At 18.9% G+C, this 16,518-nt stretch overlaps 4 protein-coding genes across 4 annotated transcripts; 2 read left to right on the top strand and 2 right to left on the bottom strand.

Annotated features, from left to right (window-relative positions):
* Nucleotides 1-360: 360 nt before the first annotated feature.
* On the top strand, nucleotides 361-2,526 carry PADL01_1357100 (small subunit rRNA processing factor, putative; the record flags this gene model as incomplete). Its single annotated transcript, XM_028684139.1, has 1 exon — nucleotides 361-2,526. The coding sequence occupies one exon, from the start codon at nucleotides 361-363 to the stop codon at nucleotides 2,524-2,526; it is 2,166 nt and encodes a 721-aa protein (XP_028540246.1).
* Nucleotides 2,527-3,733: 1,207 nt separating this feature from the next.
* Nucleotides 3,734-9,883, top strand: PADL01_1357000 (patatin-like phospholipase, putative; the record flags this gene model as incomplete). The annotated part of the gene is made up of 2 exons (XM_028684138.1): nucleotides 3,734-3,947; nucleotides 4,167-9,883. 2 exons carry the CDS (start codon nucleotides 3,734-3,736, stop codon nucleotides 9,881-9,883), a joined length of 5,931 nt encoding a protein of 1,976 aa, XP_028540245.1.
* A 704-nt stretch (nucleotides 9,884-10,587) lies between these two features.
* On the bottom strand, nucleotides 10,588-12,035 carry PADL01_1356900 (pyrroline-5-carboxylate reductase; the record flags this gene model as incomplete). The annotated part of the gene is made up of 6 exons (XM_028684136.1): nucleotides 10,588-10,643; nucleotides 10,788-11,220; nucleotides 11,327-11,392; nucleotides 11,546-11,620; nucleotides 11,723-11,862; nucleotides 12,017-12,035. 6 exons carry the CDS (start codon nucleotides 12,033-12,035, stop codon nucleotides 10,588-10,590), a joined length of 789 nt encoding a protein of 262 aa, XP_028540244.1.
* A 1,349-nt stretch (nucleotides 12,036-13,384) lies between these two features.
* PADL01_1356800 (T-complex protein 1 subunit delta) lies at nucleotides 13,385-15,633 on the bottom strand (the record flags this gene model as incomplete). Its single annotated transcript, XM_028684135.1, has 3 exons — nucleotides 13,385-14,827; nucleotides 15,023-15,153; nucleotides 15,618-15,633. 3 exons carry the CDS (start codon nucleotides 15,631-15,633, stop codon nucleotides 13,385-13,387), a joined length of 1,590 nt encoding a protein of 529 aa, XP_028540243.1.
* Nucleotides 15,634-16,518: the final 885 nt, after the last annotated feature.

The following is a 16,518-nucleotide window of genomic DNA, read 5'->3' as shown; positions in this document are numbered from 1 at the left end:
ATTTTTATTTATATTATATTTTTATCTTATTTTAAAAAAACAATTGAAGAAAGTATATAATAATTGTAAAAATGTACAATTTGTGAAAAATATATATAAATATATATATATATATAGAGAAAATAAAAATTTGATAAAATTTGAAAAATATATATTTATTTAATTATTTTAGATTGTTTATAGATCTTATAATTCGAGAATAGTTTGCTTCATTCATTTAAAAATATTAATTCATCCTAAGTTTATAATCATATAAATAAATAAATAAATAAATATATATATATATATTATTGTTATATTTTAAAAGTTTTTTTTTTTTCGCCTTTTCTTTTTTTTTCTTTTTTTTTTTATTTCATAAAGATGGCGAAAAAGAAAAATAATTATTTAATGGTCGATACGAATAATATAAAATTTACAGAAAACTCAGAATCAGAAGATATAGATGTGGAAGAATATGATGATAATGATGTTGATGATTCTAATATAGATAAAGATGATATAAGTAGTAGTGATGAAAATGATGATGAAGAAGAAGATGACAGTAGTGATGATAATGAAGAAGAAAATATAAATGACGATTTAGATGAAGAAAGTAAAAAAGATAAAAATAATAATAATAAAGACGATTATGTAAAAATATCTTGGGAAAAAGATAAAAAAAATTATTATCAATATGAAAGTGAAAATTCATCAAGTGATGATGATGAAGAAGAAAACAAAGAAAGATTAAAAGAAGCAATTTATCTTAACAAAAAAGAAAAAGAAAATTTAGAAGAAAATGATTTTGATTTATATAATATATACGAAAATGATAATAAAGATAATAAAAATGTTAAAGAAAATATTATTAAAAAGTTAATTAATGATATGAATAACGAATTAAAAGAAAAAAAAGAAGAAATTACATTAGAATATAAAGACAAACAAGAAGAAATTAAAGAACTTGTTATGAGTGAACAACAAGAATATCTAATTCTTTTAAAAGAATTATCATTAAATATAGAAAAAGTGTTCAATGAAATTAAAGAAAATCAAAAATTATTTGAATTTAAAGATATTAATGAAAAAAATGTACCCTCTAGTGATATTAATAAAAATACATTACTTTATCTTAAAAAAAAAAATGAAACCATGTTAACCTATATTATTTATATCACATATTATGTGTTTCTAAAAGTTATGAATAGTTATACACCTACTCATCCAGTGTTAGATAAACTGATTTATATGAATACTATTATATCAAAAACTAATGAACTCGATAACAAAATCAAGTTCAAAATTCAGCAGTTGAATAAGTCAGGAGATAAGTCAGTTAAGCAATTGAATGGTGTGAATGGAAAGGAGCTTCAAGAAGATACATATGAAGATGACGAAGAAGAAAGAGATATTAATGTTGATGATGAGGAGGAAGATTATGATGAGGAAGAGGAAGATGATGATGATGAAGAGGAAGATGGTGAAGAGGATGATGATGAAGATGACGATGATGATAATGATGACGATGATGATAATGATGACGATGATGATAATGATGACGATGAAGATGATGATGACGATAATGAAGAGGAGGAAGAAGAAGGATATAATGAACAAAAGAAAGATTTAAAAAACAAAAAGTACAAAATTAGTAAAAGCCTTATTACAGAATATACTGATAGTCATATAAGAGAAAAAGAAAAAGAAGAGAAAAAAAAGAAAAGGGAAAAGATAAGAAATGAAAAAAATATATTTGTAAAAGAAATCAAGGATATGATATCCAATAGACCTGAGAAAATTGAAGAAGAAAATTACTTAAAAAAAATGGAAGAAAAATATATGGACTTTGATGAAAAAATGTTAAACAAAAAAATGAAAGAATTAAGTAAAAAGAAAAATAAAATGAAGAATTTAACTAACGTTGGAATGACAACAAACGATTTATTAAAATTTGTAGAATTACCAGAAATGAATGAACAAAATGATCAGAAGAATAATAAATTTGATGAGAAAAAAATATTCCGAAGCAATATTAATAAAATTAAGCAAATAAAGAAAAACAAATTAGAACATAATCCAAACGATGATTTTGTTTCTTATAAAAAATTCGATAAAAATAAACAAAAAACATTCAATACAAATGAATATATGGATCAACAGAATAATACCTATGGAAAGAAAAAGATATATGATGAAATAGATGATGAACATATAAAGAATATGTTAAATTTCAAAGATATGAAAAAAGAAAAGAGAAAGAAATATATGGATGAAAAAAATAAACAAATAAGGAAAAAACTAGTTGATGAAGAAAATGAGGAAGTTGATAGAAGAATGCCAAATCAAAAAATTATGCAAAATAAAGGATTAGTAAGAAAAAGAAAATCAACTGATGGTAATGCAAGAGTACATAACAGATTTAAGTATATGAAGAAAATGAAAGTATATAACAGTCAACATGCCAAACTCAAAGTTCATGATAATAATTATTCGGGTGAAAAACGAGGAATCAATCCATACTTAAAGAAATCAGTGGATATCAAATAAGATTGAATTGGGGGCAAATGAAAGGACAACATAAAAATAGTTTTCCAATTAAAAAAAAAAAAAAATATATATATATATATATATATATATATATATAATAATAATATACTAATTAAATAATTAATAATTTTAAGGTAAAATATGTACAACGAATTTTAATGTATTTTCCTTTTTAAAACATTTGTTGTATTACAAGAATTCTCGAAATTTCTCATAATATATTGTTTGGTATATATATTTATGTAATTAAATATTTATATTCCTTATTCCAAATATATATATATATATATGTTTCTTTTTTTATTTTATTTTATTATTTTTTTTTTTATTACTTTTAATTTAATTTTCTTTTATTATTATTTTTTTTTTTTATGTTTTTATTTATTTTTTATCACACATATGTGAAATGTGTATATAAAACATTCGAACGAATACATTAGTCTAAAATGAAAAAAAAAAAAAAAAAATTAAGATATGAGCATACATAATTATTTTTTTAATAAGAAGTACATATGTAATTATATTTAAAGTACAATTTTTTTTTTTTTTTTTTTTTTTCTTTCGTTCTTTCTCATTTTTTATAAAAATAGCATAAAAATATAATTTTTTTAAATATACCTAATTAAGATTAAAATATATAATATGAAAAAAAAAAAAAAAAAAAAAAAAAGAAGAGAATATCACTTTGCATTATATAAAAAGAACTAAAATAGTAAAGATGTATGAATATATTAAAGAAGAAATAAGGAAACTTACAAAATAATAGAAATTATTTAATAAAGAAAATGATGGAAAGAAATTAAATAAAAAAAAAAAAAAAAAAAAAAAAAAAAAGGCAAAGAAAAAGAGAAAGAACAAAAAAATAGAATGGAGCTATTATGTATTTAATGGTTAAATTATAATAATTACACTGTTAATCTTATAAAAAAATGTGTAAAGTATAAATTATAAAACAATGCTTTTTTTTTAATATTCTTTTTTTTTTTTTTTTTGTTATCCTTTATTTTGTTTTATTTCTTCTTTTGTTAAAGATATAAGAGGAAGAAATATATCATAATATATATATATATATATATATATATATATATATATATATGTATGTATGTATGTATGTATTTTTTTCTCTTCATATTTTGTTATTTTCTTTTATTTATTTATTTATTTATTATTTATTATTTTTTATTTTTTATTTTTGTACCTTTATAAAATGGTTAAAAATGTTTATATATACTTTGTTTATTTAGTCTATTTGTTTCATATGTTTTCTTTATCATTAAGAATGCAAAAAAATATATTTAAATATATCACACCTCTTTCAAATAGATTCAATTTAACAAAAATAAGAAAACTTAAATTATTCAGAAAAGAAAAGCAGAAAAAACAAGTGACCGTTTTTAACCATGTTGTAAATAATTATATTGGTAAGAATATATGATAAAAAGAAAAAATAAAAAGTTGTTAACGAATAATAGACACATTTATTTTATGTAATACAAATATATATATATATATATATATATATATATATTATAATTTATATAAATATATGCATATATACATATAATCAATATGACATAATAAAATTTATATGTTGTCATATATACATGTATTTCTTCTTTTTTTTTATTTTTTATGTATAGGGCTTGATTTATTCTTCACAAAACTCAACAATATTACCAGTAATCATGAAAAACTCAACTACATAAATTTCCTTCAACAAATTGTAGAGGATAAGGCATATGAACACCTACTATTTAGTAATAATTATATGAGAATAATAATATATATATTGAATGAGAAATGTTTAGTTATTAAAAACAATGAAGAAAAATATGATGATTTAGATTATGAAATAATATATAGGATTTTATTAATATTTAAAAATTTAACAAGATATAAAAGCTTTTATCATGTAATATTAAATGACTATACACATAAAAATAAAAAAATATCCTTATTGTATACTCTTATGAATATATTAAACGAAAAAAACGAATTCAATAATAATAATTTCGAGAAATATAAAGAATACAATTCAATATTTAACTATTTTACTTCTTTCTTTAAAAATGCAGAAGATACAAAAAATTATATTACTCCAGACAGCTCATCCGAATTAGATTCTAAAATGAAAAATGAGGAACAAAAGGAAAATGAGAAAAAAAGCCAAATAAATCAAATGAAAAATAAGATATTTGATATAGGCAGAAATATTTTATTAAAATTAAAAGATGAAAAATTAAAAATAGAAAATAAATTAAAATCACAATATGTAAGAGGATCCACTCATAATACTAATCAAACATCAACAGATTTTAAATCTATGCAGAATCAAGAGGATGTATCATTAGAAAAAAAAAAAAATGATGATGATCATCATATGGATAATGATAATTATAATACGTCAGAAAATAATTTTAAACAAAAACATATAAACATAACAGATCAAAATCAAAACAATAAGGATCGTTTATATGATGATACCCCACAAAATGACAATAACACTAATATCAATGATAAAAAATATGTAAATGATATAGAAAAAAAAACAAACAATATAATAGATCATTATAATGAAGAAAATGATATTACAAATAATGAAACAAAAGATATATTTTTAAAAAACCAATCAGATGTGTTGTTTGTTCCATTTTATTTTAACAAAAATACAAAAGATAATATTCTAACAAGCATCATAATTAATTTTCTAAATAACAAAAATATAATCGTAAGTAAGAAAAAAATTAAAAATATGAAAGGAAAAGGAAATATAATTGAACATATAGGACAAGATTATAACTGTAACAATTATTTTGATATATATGAAAATTTTGTAGAAGATGATAAAGACATTTTAAAATATGAAAAAAATAATAACATGAATACATTAAATAATAAAAATTCAATGCAAGATGTAAATAATGAATATAAATCTTACGAAGATGATCAATTTGAATATGAAATTGAAGATGAGGAAGAATATTCAAATGATGATGATTTTAATGAAAATAAAGAAGAAGATAAAAAAATATATGAACGTAAATTGGATGAAAATGATATCAATATTATTTTTAATGAATATAAATATGAAACATCTAAATTAAAAATATATAATGAAAATAAAACCAATTCTATTAACATGGGTTTGATGATATTAATAAGGAAAAATAATGTCGATACAAATACTGTTCTCAATATGCATCATTATAATAATAATGACATAGAAAAATCTATAAATAATAAATATGAAGATTCTACAAATAATATAAAGAACAATGAAATATCACCTGAAAAAGAATATAATAAAAATAATAATAATAATAATAATCAAATATATGAAGATATATATGTAAAATCACACAACCAAATAGATAGAAAGGAAACAGATAATTATGTATTGAATGGATTTATAAAATCAAATTTAGATTTATTAAAACCTTTTAATATAAATGACGAAGATGATAATAATATGATAACATCTGAATGTTTAGATATATCAAATAATAATTGTATTGATATAAAAAGTCCATATTTAAATTTTGTTTTATTAAAGAATTATATAGAATCCTTATTTACACATATAAATTTGAATGATTATTTTACTAACAAATTATTAAAATTATTATATGAAATTTTGATAGAAAATAAAAATTCCATAATATATAACCTATATTATTATACTATTTTAAAAGATGAAAATATAAAAAAAGTCACTGACATATTATCAAAAAATGTAAAAAATAATTTAAATAAAGCTAATACAACTCTTCTTTTAAGAATATTTTATATAATGTGCTTTCAAAAATCTTTTTATATCAATACAGCTATGCATTACAAAACGAATGAAAAATATGCCTACTTGTATAAGAATATTGCTAAGTATATTCAAGACATTAAAGAAGGTGAATTTATTAAACAATTACAAAAACAAGAAGATATTATAAAATGTCTAAAAAATTTATCACTTTTTTTTGAAAATAAATATAAAAATCAAAATTCTTTTTATATTTCAGATGTAAACAAAGATCAATATTTATATGAAAAGAAAATTTTTAAGAAGAAATTAAATAATATATATAATAGACATTACATATGTGAATATAAAGATTTAATAATTATTAGAAAAACAAATATTATTTTAAAATCATTAGGTATTAATATGTATGACTTATATAATGATATTATCTTTCTTGATAGAGAGAAAAAAACTCATGAATATTTAATGAAAGAAACTTATAACAAAAAAAATATAATCAATTATATGAATGATATATTTTTTAATATTTTTAATAAATTTAAAACTTTTTTTACATATCAACGTGAGGAAGAACCGATTTTAAGTGCCTCTCAAAATAAAAATATAAATAGTAATACTATGTTGAATGAAAATAGGGATCATTCAAATAAATTAAATACAAATGAGAATCAAATAAAGCGTTTGGAGGATAAAAATAATATGTCTGCATTAGGCACAAAATCTTATCAAAATATAAATAATAATAATAATAATAATAATAATAGTAATAGTTTTAAGAATGATAGTGATTTTATATCCTCTTCCAACGAAGAACAAATAAGAAAAAAGAATAGAACTGTTATATATAACTTAAATGATAAGGAATATATAAGTTTTGATAAATTTAAAAATATAGTAATAGATTTAAAAAAGAAGAAAAAAAGGAAATTACGAATATTATGTTTAGATGGAGGAGGTATAAGAGGTTTATTATCCATAGAAATATTAAAATATATTAATAGTAATTTAAATAAGAATATTTTTGAATATTTTGATATAATATGTGGTACAAGTACAGGTGCTATTATATCTATTTTAATAGGTTTAGAAAAAGCTCACTTAAATGAAATTGAATTTTTATATAATTTATTAATAAATAAAATATTTCAAAAAGATACATATGCTGTAAGAAATACTAGATATTTATTGAAACATTCATATTATGATTCAAATATATTAAATAATATATTAAATTCTTTTTTTAAAAATATTAAAATGTTTCATTATAATTCTGATTTTTTTACACCATATGTATTTACTGTGTCTACACAAATGAACATAACACCATTACAACCAGTTCTATTGAAAAATTATAATGGTAATTTACATAAAATAAGAGAATCCAATATAGTGGAAAACAATAAAAATATAAATCATAATAATGAATATGTTGATGAGAATGATGATCATAACATTAATACACCATATAATTATACTAATGATAGTTATGATAATGAAGAAAACAATACACAAACGAATAACAATGTATATGATAGAATAAATGATAACAATTTTGATGATACTACTACGAATAATAATAATAATAATAATAATTATTATAATAGTAATAATAATGATATACATATAAATCAAAATATAAGTAATGTTAGTATATATAAAAGTTTCTATAACATTTTTGTCAAATATGTATTAAGATGTACTACTGCTGCTCCTGGATTTTTTAATTTCTTTTCATTTGATAATAATATATATGCTGATGGTGCTATATGTTTTAATAACCCAACGTTATTAAGTTTAAATGAATTAAAAATTATTTTTTATAATTATATAAATACAAAAAAGACATCATTTATGGATAAATTAAAATGTTTTTTTTTTAATAAAAATAAATCAGATAATAATGAAAAAAATAAAGAAAAAGATGTAATTAATATGAATGATTATATTGATTGTATTGTAAGTATTGGAACAGGTAAATTTAAACCCAAAGTAATAAATGAACTAAATGAAAATAAATCATATGATACATTTTTAAGATGGGATGTATTATTAAAGCAAATTGTATATTCAATAACAAACACAGAACTTACACATGATATATGTAATAATTTATTAGATAAAAATAAATATTTTAGATTTAATTGCTTTATTAATAATATTAAATTAGATGAAACTTCTCCTGAAATTATTATGAAATTAAAACAAATTGGAAAAAGATATTTTGAAGACCATAAATATAATCAACAAAAATTAATCAGATTAATAAATATTTTGGAAGATAAAGAAGAATTAAAAAAATATGAAGAAAAAAGAAAGAAACATATATGGAATGATTTATATATTAATTCTATTAAATCTAAAATTTCTAATCTTATCTTTAACAATGACAAAATGAATTCTGATTCTTCTTTTATGAATAATTCTTTCCTATTATCTAAAAATAATCATAAAAATAATAACCAAAGAGATAATCCAAAAGATTCATCGAAAAATAATTCACTCAGTCATACAAAAGATAATCATAACATAGATACAAACAATAATAATAATAATAATAATGAGAAGAAGAATAAAAAATTAATTTCTCCATATTTAAATTTTAATTTTAATCTTATGGAAGAAGGAGATAAATTTGATCTAAACAATATTGAAGAAATATTAGATATGATAAATAAAAATAATAATTCCTTTACTAAAAATAATACTTCATCTTCCTCTTCTTCTAGTGGTTTTATTAATTATTTCACCAAGTTATTTTCTAATAATAATTTATTTCTTGAAAAATTAGAAAGCGTCAATAAAAGTAATATATTCAATAGAAACAAAAATGAAAAAAATAATTATGTTAATGTTATACCCAACACAGGTATTAGAATATTACTCAATGAAATATATTTTATACTTTTAAAAAAGAATCTTTATTTTCACACGGATGAATATAATAACCTTACATATATGAATAACAATGATGATGATCTAAATATAGACAGGATGATAACGCATGATAATAAGAAAACACCAAATGGGTCTTCATCAAAGAAGGGTACTAATACAGATATGGATCAAACAAATGAAAACATATCAAATGAAAACACAACAGATGAAAACACAACAGATGAAAATCAAATAGAACAAAACCAAAAAGAACAAAACCAAACAGAACAAAACCAAAAAGAACAAAACCAAAAAGAACAAAACCAAACAGAACAAAATCAAACAGAACAAAATCAAAAAAGTAGAAAAGAAGATAAAAATATAAAAGATAATAAAAACAAAATAATGGAAGATGATCTTAATTTAAATTATATTACTGACGATGATGCAATATTTTTCAGTGAGAATCAAAATAATGAACAGAAAACTTTTTCTGATAATACACATAATACGTCAGATAATTCAATAGATGATGAACTTATCCATTCAGATAATACAGTAAATTTAACAAATAATCCAAATATAAATAAAAACAGAAACTCAAAATTTAAAACAGATAGCAACCAAGGGAATTATGATTTTTTTAATTCTGAACATTATACAGATAATAAAAAAATTAATATATTAGACTTATTAAGATGTTTCTTTTTTAAAAAAGAGACATAATTTATTAAAAAAAATAAAAATAAAAAAAAATAAAAAAAAAAGAAAATAAGAAAATAAAAAAATAAGAAAATAAGAAAATAAGAAAAGTATCTATGTTGTATTTATTTTGGGTTAAATATTATTACATACAGAAAAAAATAATATATATATATATATATATATATATATATAATTTGTTTAGTTTTATATTATCTTTTTAATATTATTCTTTATTAATTTTCCTTTCATTTCTATGTTCTTTAATTTTTTTGTTCAATTTATAATATTCATATATATATAAATATACATATATTTATTTATAATGAATTAATAATACTTTTCACCTTCCATTGTTTTTTTTTTTTTTTTTTAATATTTTATTTTTTAAAAAAGTGGACATAAAAATGATATTAAAAAAAATAATAATACACTTAAAAATATACATAGTATTTATGAATTAAATTATATATTAAAATATTCTTAAAATTCATAATACACATTTGTATTTCATTCATATTTTTAAACATTTCAATTTATTATTCTTATTTTATTTTTTTTTCTGTTAAATTATTTCATAAAATTTATAAATTTTCTTTTATAAAGTCAATATTAGTATACAAAAAAAAAAAAAAAAAAAAAACAGAAAATAAGAGGATATTTTGAATTCTTACAATATAATCAATATAGACAACAAAAACATATATTTATATTAATAATGTTATAATTTATTTACTACCCATAGATTTAGATTTTTCACAAGCAGCTTCAACGGCATTCATTACTAACAAAATAAAATAAATAAATAAATAAATAAATATATCATAATTAATGATGTAGGTTTATTATAAAATATATACTTCTAAAAAATACTTGTTATAATTATAAATATATATATTAATACTTTAACATTTTAATTTTCTAATACCTGTATATTTAAAAGAATTTTTTTCCAAAGAATATAACCCTACAGCTGTTATTCCTCCAGGTGAAACAATATTATCTTTCAGTTGTTGAACAGGTTGATCTGATTTTTTGACCATTTCAACTGAACCTTTAATTGTTTGTAAAACTAGATTTTTTGATAATTCTCTAGACAATCCATTTTTTACTCCAGCATCAATTAAACTTTCAATAAATAAATAAACATATGCAGGTCCACAACCAGAAATAGCTGTTGCTATATCCATATCTTTTTCTTTTATTTCATGAATAATTCCACATGAATTAAAAATATCATTCACATATTTTTTATCAGTAGAATTTACATTTTTATTGGAACAATATATAAAAGATCCTTCACCTACTAAACATGGTGTATTGGGCATAACCCACACGATTTTGTTTTCACTTCCTACCATCTTAAAAAAAAAAAAAAAAAAAAAAACATATATAATATAAGTATACAATAAAAAATATGTGCATATATATATGTAAATACGTATAGATATAAATACCAATATATACCTGTTCTAGTTTTCCAATGTTTAATCCACCGCATATTGATATTAACAATTTGGATGATAAATAGGGCTGCAGAAAAAAAAAAAAATAATAAATAATAATAATATGAAAGCTTATAATTACAATAATTTTTATAATTAACTAAAAATACAAACCATAACACATGTATATATATATATATATATTTATGCATATACTTTTTTCTTTTTTTCATTAGTGTACCTTAATATTATTTAACACAGAACCAGCTATATCGGGTTTTACAGCACATACAATTATATCACAATGGCGTGCGAGCTACACAATAAAATAAAACGTATATTATCAAAAAATTATATTAAAAAAAAAAAAAAAAAAAAAAAAAAAAAGTTATATAATTAAAATATTTTATCTCATTACTTCTTCATTGGAACTCATATAATTCAAGGTACTATTTTTTTTAGATGGTCCATAATAAAATAAATTTTCCTTCTTTATAATATTTGCATTTGCTATTCCATGGGCTAATGCAGATCCCATTTGGCCAAGACCCATAAATCCTTTTAAAAAAAAAAAAAAAAAAAAAATACCAGTTAAACATTATATATATTTTTGGTATATATATATATATATATATATATATATATATTCCATGAATCAAATTAATTAAAAAAAAAAAAAAAAAAAAAAAATACATAAGAAAAAAATACTTACCTAATTTTATATTTTCCATTTTTCTACAAAATTATCTTATAAAAGTATATATTATTTTATTAATTAGAAATATTTATAAATAATTTTATTATTATTTAATAATATCAAAATATGCCTTTTAAAATTTTAAAACAACAGATTCTTTATAATTATAAGTTGTAAAATTACTGTGTTATTAATTATTAATAATTTTTCAGAATACTTTTGTATTTTGAATTAAATTGAAAAATAAAAAAATAATTATGATTAATCTATATATATTTATAAAAGTGATAATTATATATATATGATATTTCATTAATAGAGGAATATGGATCATTTGTAATTAATAAAACAAATATATATAAATGCTAATATATTTAATTCATTTATTTTCACATTTATATACAATAAAACGTTTAGATACGGGTTAATTGTGAATACTATTGTTATTATATTATTCCAGGAGGATAATAGAATGTTATTTTGAAGGAAATGTTTATTCGTATATATAAAAGATATCCCTATATTTATATACATACATATATGTATGTATATTATATATATAATAGCGTATTATTTTATTAATGAAGTTTTATTTTATTTTTTTTTGTTTTTTCTTTGGAGTTATGAATAAAAAAAAAAAAAAAAAAAAAAAAAAAAGATAAATTCTATATAGAATGATGAAATTCATATTTTAATTAATATTTTTTAGCTTAAAAAATTATTTAAATAAAAATGAAGAATAAATTTAATAATATATATTATATATATATATATAGTAGTGCCAATATGATATAAAAATGTAAAGGAGAAAAATATTATGGAAAAAAATATATGTTAAAAATAAAAAAAATAAATAAATACAAATAATTATAAATAATATTCATAAGCCAAATTATTGTCAAACAAGTATTAATGTATATACGTATATATAAATATATATTATATTAATTTAATACATGCATACAATAATACTTAATAATTTCTGGTGAAAAAATGGAACATAAAATATTATAATAAAATTATAAATATATATATATATAATATGTATTCTTATATTATATTATATTTTTTTTTTTTTTTTGTATTCTGTACACTTCCATTTGTGTATTAATAAAAATGTACACATCATAATATATAAACCGTTATATTTTCTTTCATATGTATTTCTTATATATTTAATTAATAAAAATATAAAGTGATATTATATTATGAAAATATAACTTCCTATTTATATCTCATATCTGTAATATTATTAGAATTTCTTTTTCTTTTTCTTTTTTTTTTAATTTAAACTTGTGTTTTTTTGTACATACATAAAGGAAATAATATATATACATATAATTTATTTATATTTTTTTTTGTTTATTTAATTATTATTTTTGTTTATCTACAAATAACAGTGTCATCAATTTTAAGAATCATCATAACAGTTTCGGTTGCCAATTTAATTGCTGTTGATGTAACTAACAAAGGTTGTATAACATTTTCATCAATCATATTTGAAATGGTACCAGTTCTAATATTAATACCATGATATTTATTACCTTCTGCATGTTTATTTCTTAATTCTGTAACAATATGAAGTGGTGATAAACCTGCATTTTCTGCTAAAGTATAAGGAATTAATTCTAAGGCATCCGAAAATGCTTTTACACATATTTGTTTTGATCCCTTTAATGTATTAGCCCATTGATACAATTTTTGAGATAATTCCATTTCTGGTGCTGCACCACCTGGTAATACAGCCTTTTCTTTAATTAAACTTCTTACAACACATAATGCATCATGTAATGATCTTTCTGCTTCATCTAACATTAAATTATTTGAAGCTCTTAATAAAACTGATATAGTATTTTTTGACTCTACACCTGTTATTTTTACTATTTCTCCATATCCTACTGATTCAGTTGTGACATTTTCAGCATATCCCAGTTTATCTGCTGTAAAATAATCTAAGCTTGCTACTGGAATACAATTACATGTTTTTGATATAAATTCAATATCTTCTCTATCTATATCTTTTATAACCATAATTTTAGCTTTAGCTAAAAAGTCCAATGCTAAATCATTTACAGCATCACGTAATATACTTTTCTGTATTATTAATAAATTACAACCTGTGCTAGCTATTTTTTTTACCATTTTACCAATAATTAAACGTTCTTCTCTTAATAATCTATCCATACTATTATAATCTTTTACTACAACTGTATTGTCCATATCTGTTTTAGGTAATGATAAGCAAAATTGAATTAATCCAATTTTTGCTTGAGTTAAATTTTTTAGGCCTTGGGCTTTTTTACTAATTTTATTTCCTGTAAAAATTAATCCATCTACAATTTCGCTATCTTCAATGGTACCTCCTAATTTTTTTACAATACGCACATTATTTAAATCGACATTTGTATCTTTGTTAATGTCTGTAATTTTTAATATGACATCTACAGCAATTGGTGCTAATAAGGATGAATTATAAGATACTACCTTTGAATTTAATGATGTTATTGCATTTTGTATTAACATATTTTTATCATTTAAATCAATAGGTATAGACATTTCTCTTAATATTTCTTCACTTTTTAATGAGGCCTCAAAAAAACTTTCAGATATTTTCTGACAATGTATATTTTTATCTAATAATGATTTGCATACATTCAAAAATGAACCACACATTACCACAACCGATGTAGTACCATCACCTGCTTCTACATCTTGAGCTTTACTAAGCTCAACAATCATTTTGGCTGTTGGGTGGGCTACAGCCATTTCTTTTAAAATTGTAGCTCCATCATTTGTTATAATAACACCCCCTTTACCATCTTCAATCTATAGCAAAAATTGAAAACAAAATAATAACAAATAATACAAATATATATATATATATATATGTAGCACCATATAAAATATATATTCATATTTCAATTGATATACTATTTTTATAAATAAACAAATTATGCAAATAGATAAATATATATATATATATATATATATATATATATATATATATATAAATATTTATACCATCTTATCCATCCCCTTTGGCCCTAGGCTTGTTCTTGTAACATCGGCAACGGCCTTTGCTGCTAATATATTTGTTAGCCTCACATCGTTTTGCTTTTCGTTTCTATTTAATTTTTCTGTGTTTTTATTCTCTAAAGAACCATAAAAAAAAAAAAAAAAAAAATATGTATATAATATATAATAAAACAAAACAACATATAATTGTATTACATTTCACATATGGAGATAATAAGAAAACTTATATTTTAATATATCAGAATAATAACAAAAAATATATATTACATAAATACATAATGTTGTGTAAATATTTCACAAATATATTTTTCACCCATATTTAACACATGTATTAATATATAATTATATGTTATATAAAACAGTCGTACAAATAATATATATTATATATATATTAAGAGACTTTCCTCTATATATTAATATACATATACATATATTTTAATAAAATCTTATAAAAAAAAAAAAATAATTCAACAAATTTTTTTTTAAATCAACATGTTATTTCATAAATATATATTATATATATTTTTCTTTTATTTATTATATTAATTTTATGAAAATAATGTTATCATATTATTCTTACTTGCTACTTCTGCCATTTTCAACACAATATAGAATATGGTTTATATTTTTATAAAAATATTTATCAAAAAAAAAAAAAAAAAGGGAACAATATAAATATAAAGAAAAATATAATTGAATTATATATACATATAAAGACTAAATTAATATAGATTTCTTTTCTAAAACATAAAAATTATGAAAAAGAAAGAAAATAAATAATTTGTTGCTATATAATTTATTATTATCCCTTTTTTTGTTCATTTCGAATTTAAACAAAGAAAAATATAAATATAAATAAAATATATATATACATATATTTATTTATAAATAACATATGAAGAAAATATTTATAAAATAAAAAATTATCTAAAAATTAAAGTATCTTCATTAAATCCACCATATTTTAAAGTGTTTAATAATATTATAATAAATATATACAATATATATGTTATATATATATATATATATATATATATATATTATATATATTATAAATATATAATAATTATATAGGCTATTGTACATAAAAATTATATCGATTTATTTATATGAATAATATAAAATAATAATACATATATATTTATTAATTATATAATATAGTAATATATATCTATAAATTATATATAATACTTTTTACATATTTCGTATACAATTTTTTCCTTATCCACAATTCAATTATATCTTCAAAATTTTTATATAAATATTTTTGTTATAATATATGCTTATTTTATTATTTTTTTTTTTTTTGTTGGCGAATTAATTTGAATATATTTTGAAATTAATAATATTTTATAAAAGCAACAACATATATAAAAGGAAAAAAATATTATTAAAAAATAGAAAAACAAAAATAATGTAGAGAATAAATATATACTTATTTTAAATTAAATATTATAACATACCACAATATATTTATGCAT

Source organism: Plasmodium sp. gorilla clade G2 (genome assembly GCF_900097015.1).
Source record: "Plasmodium sp. gorilla clade G2 genome assembly, chromosome: 13".
Taxonomy (NCBI): Eukaryota; Apicomplexa; class Aconoidasida; order Haemosporida; family Plasmodiidae; genus Plasmodium; species Plasmodium adleri (nom. inval.).
Note: the sequence above shows the minus strand (reverse complement) of the source record. Positions and strands in the feature narration are given on the sequence as shown.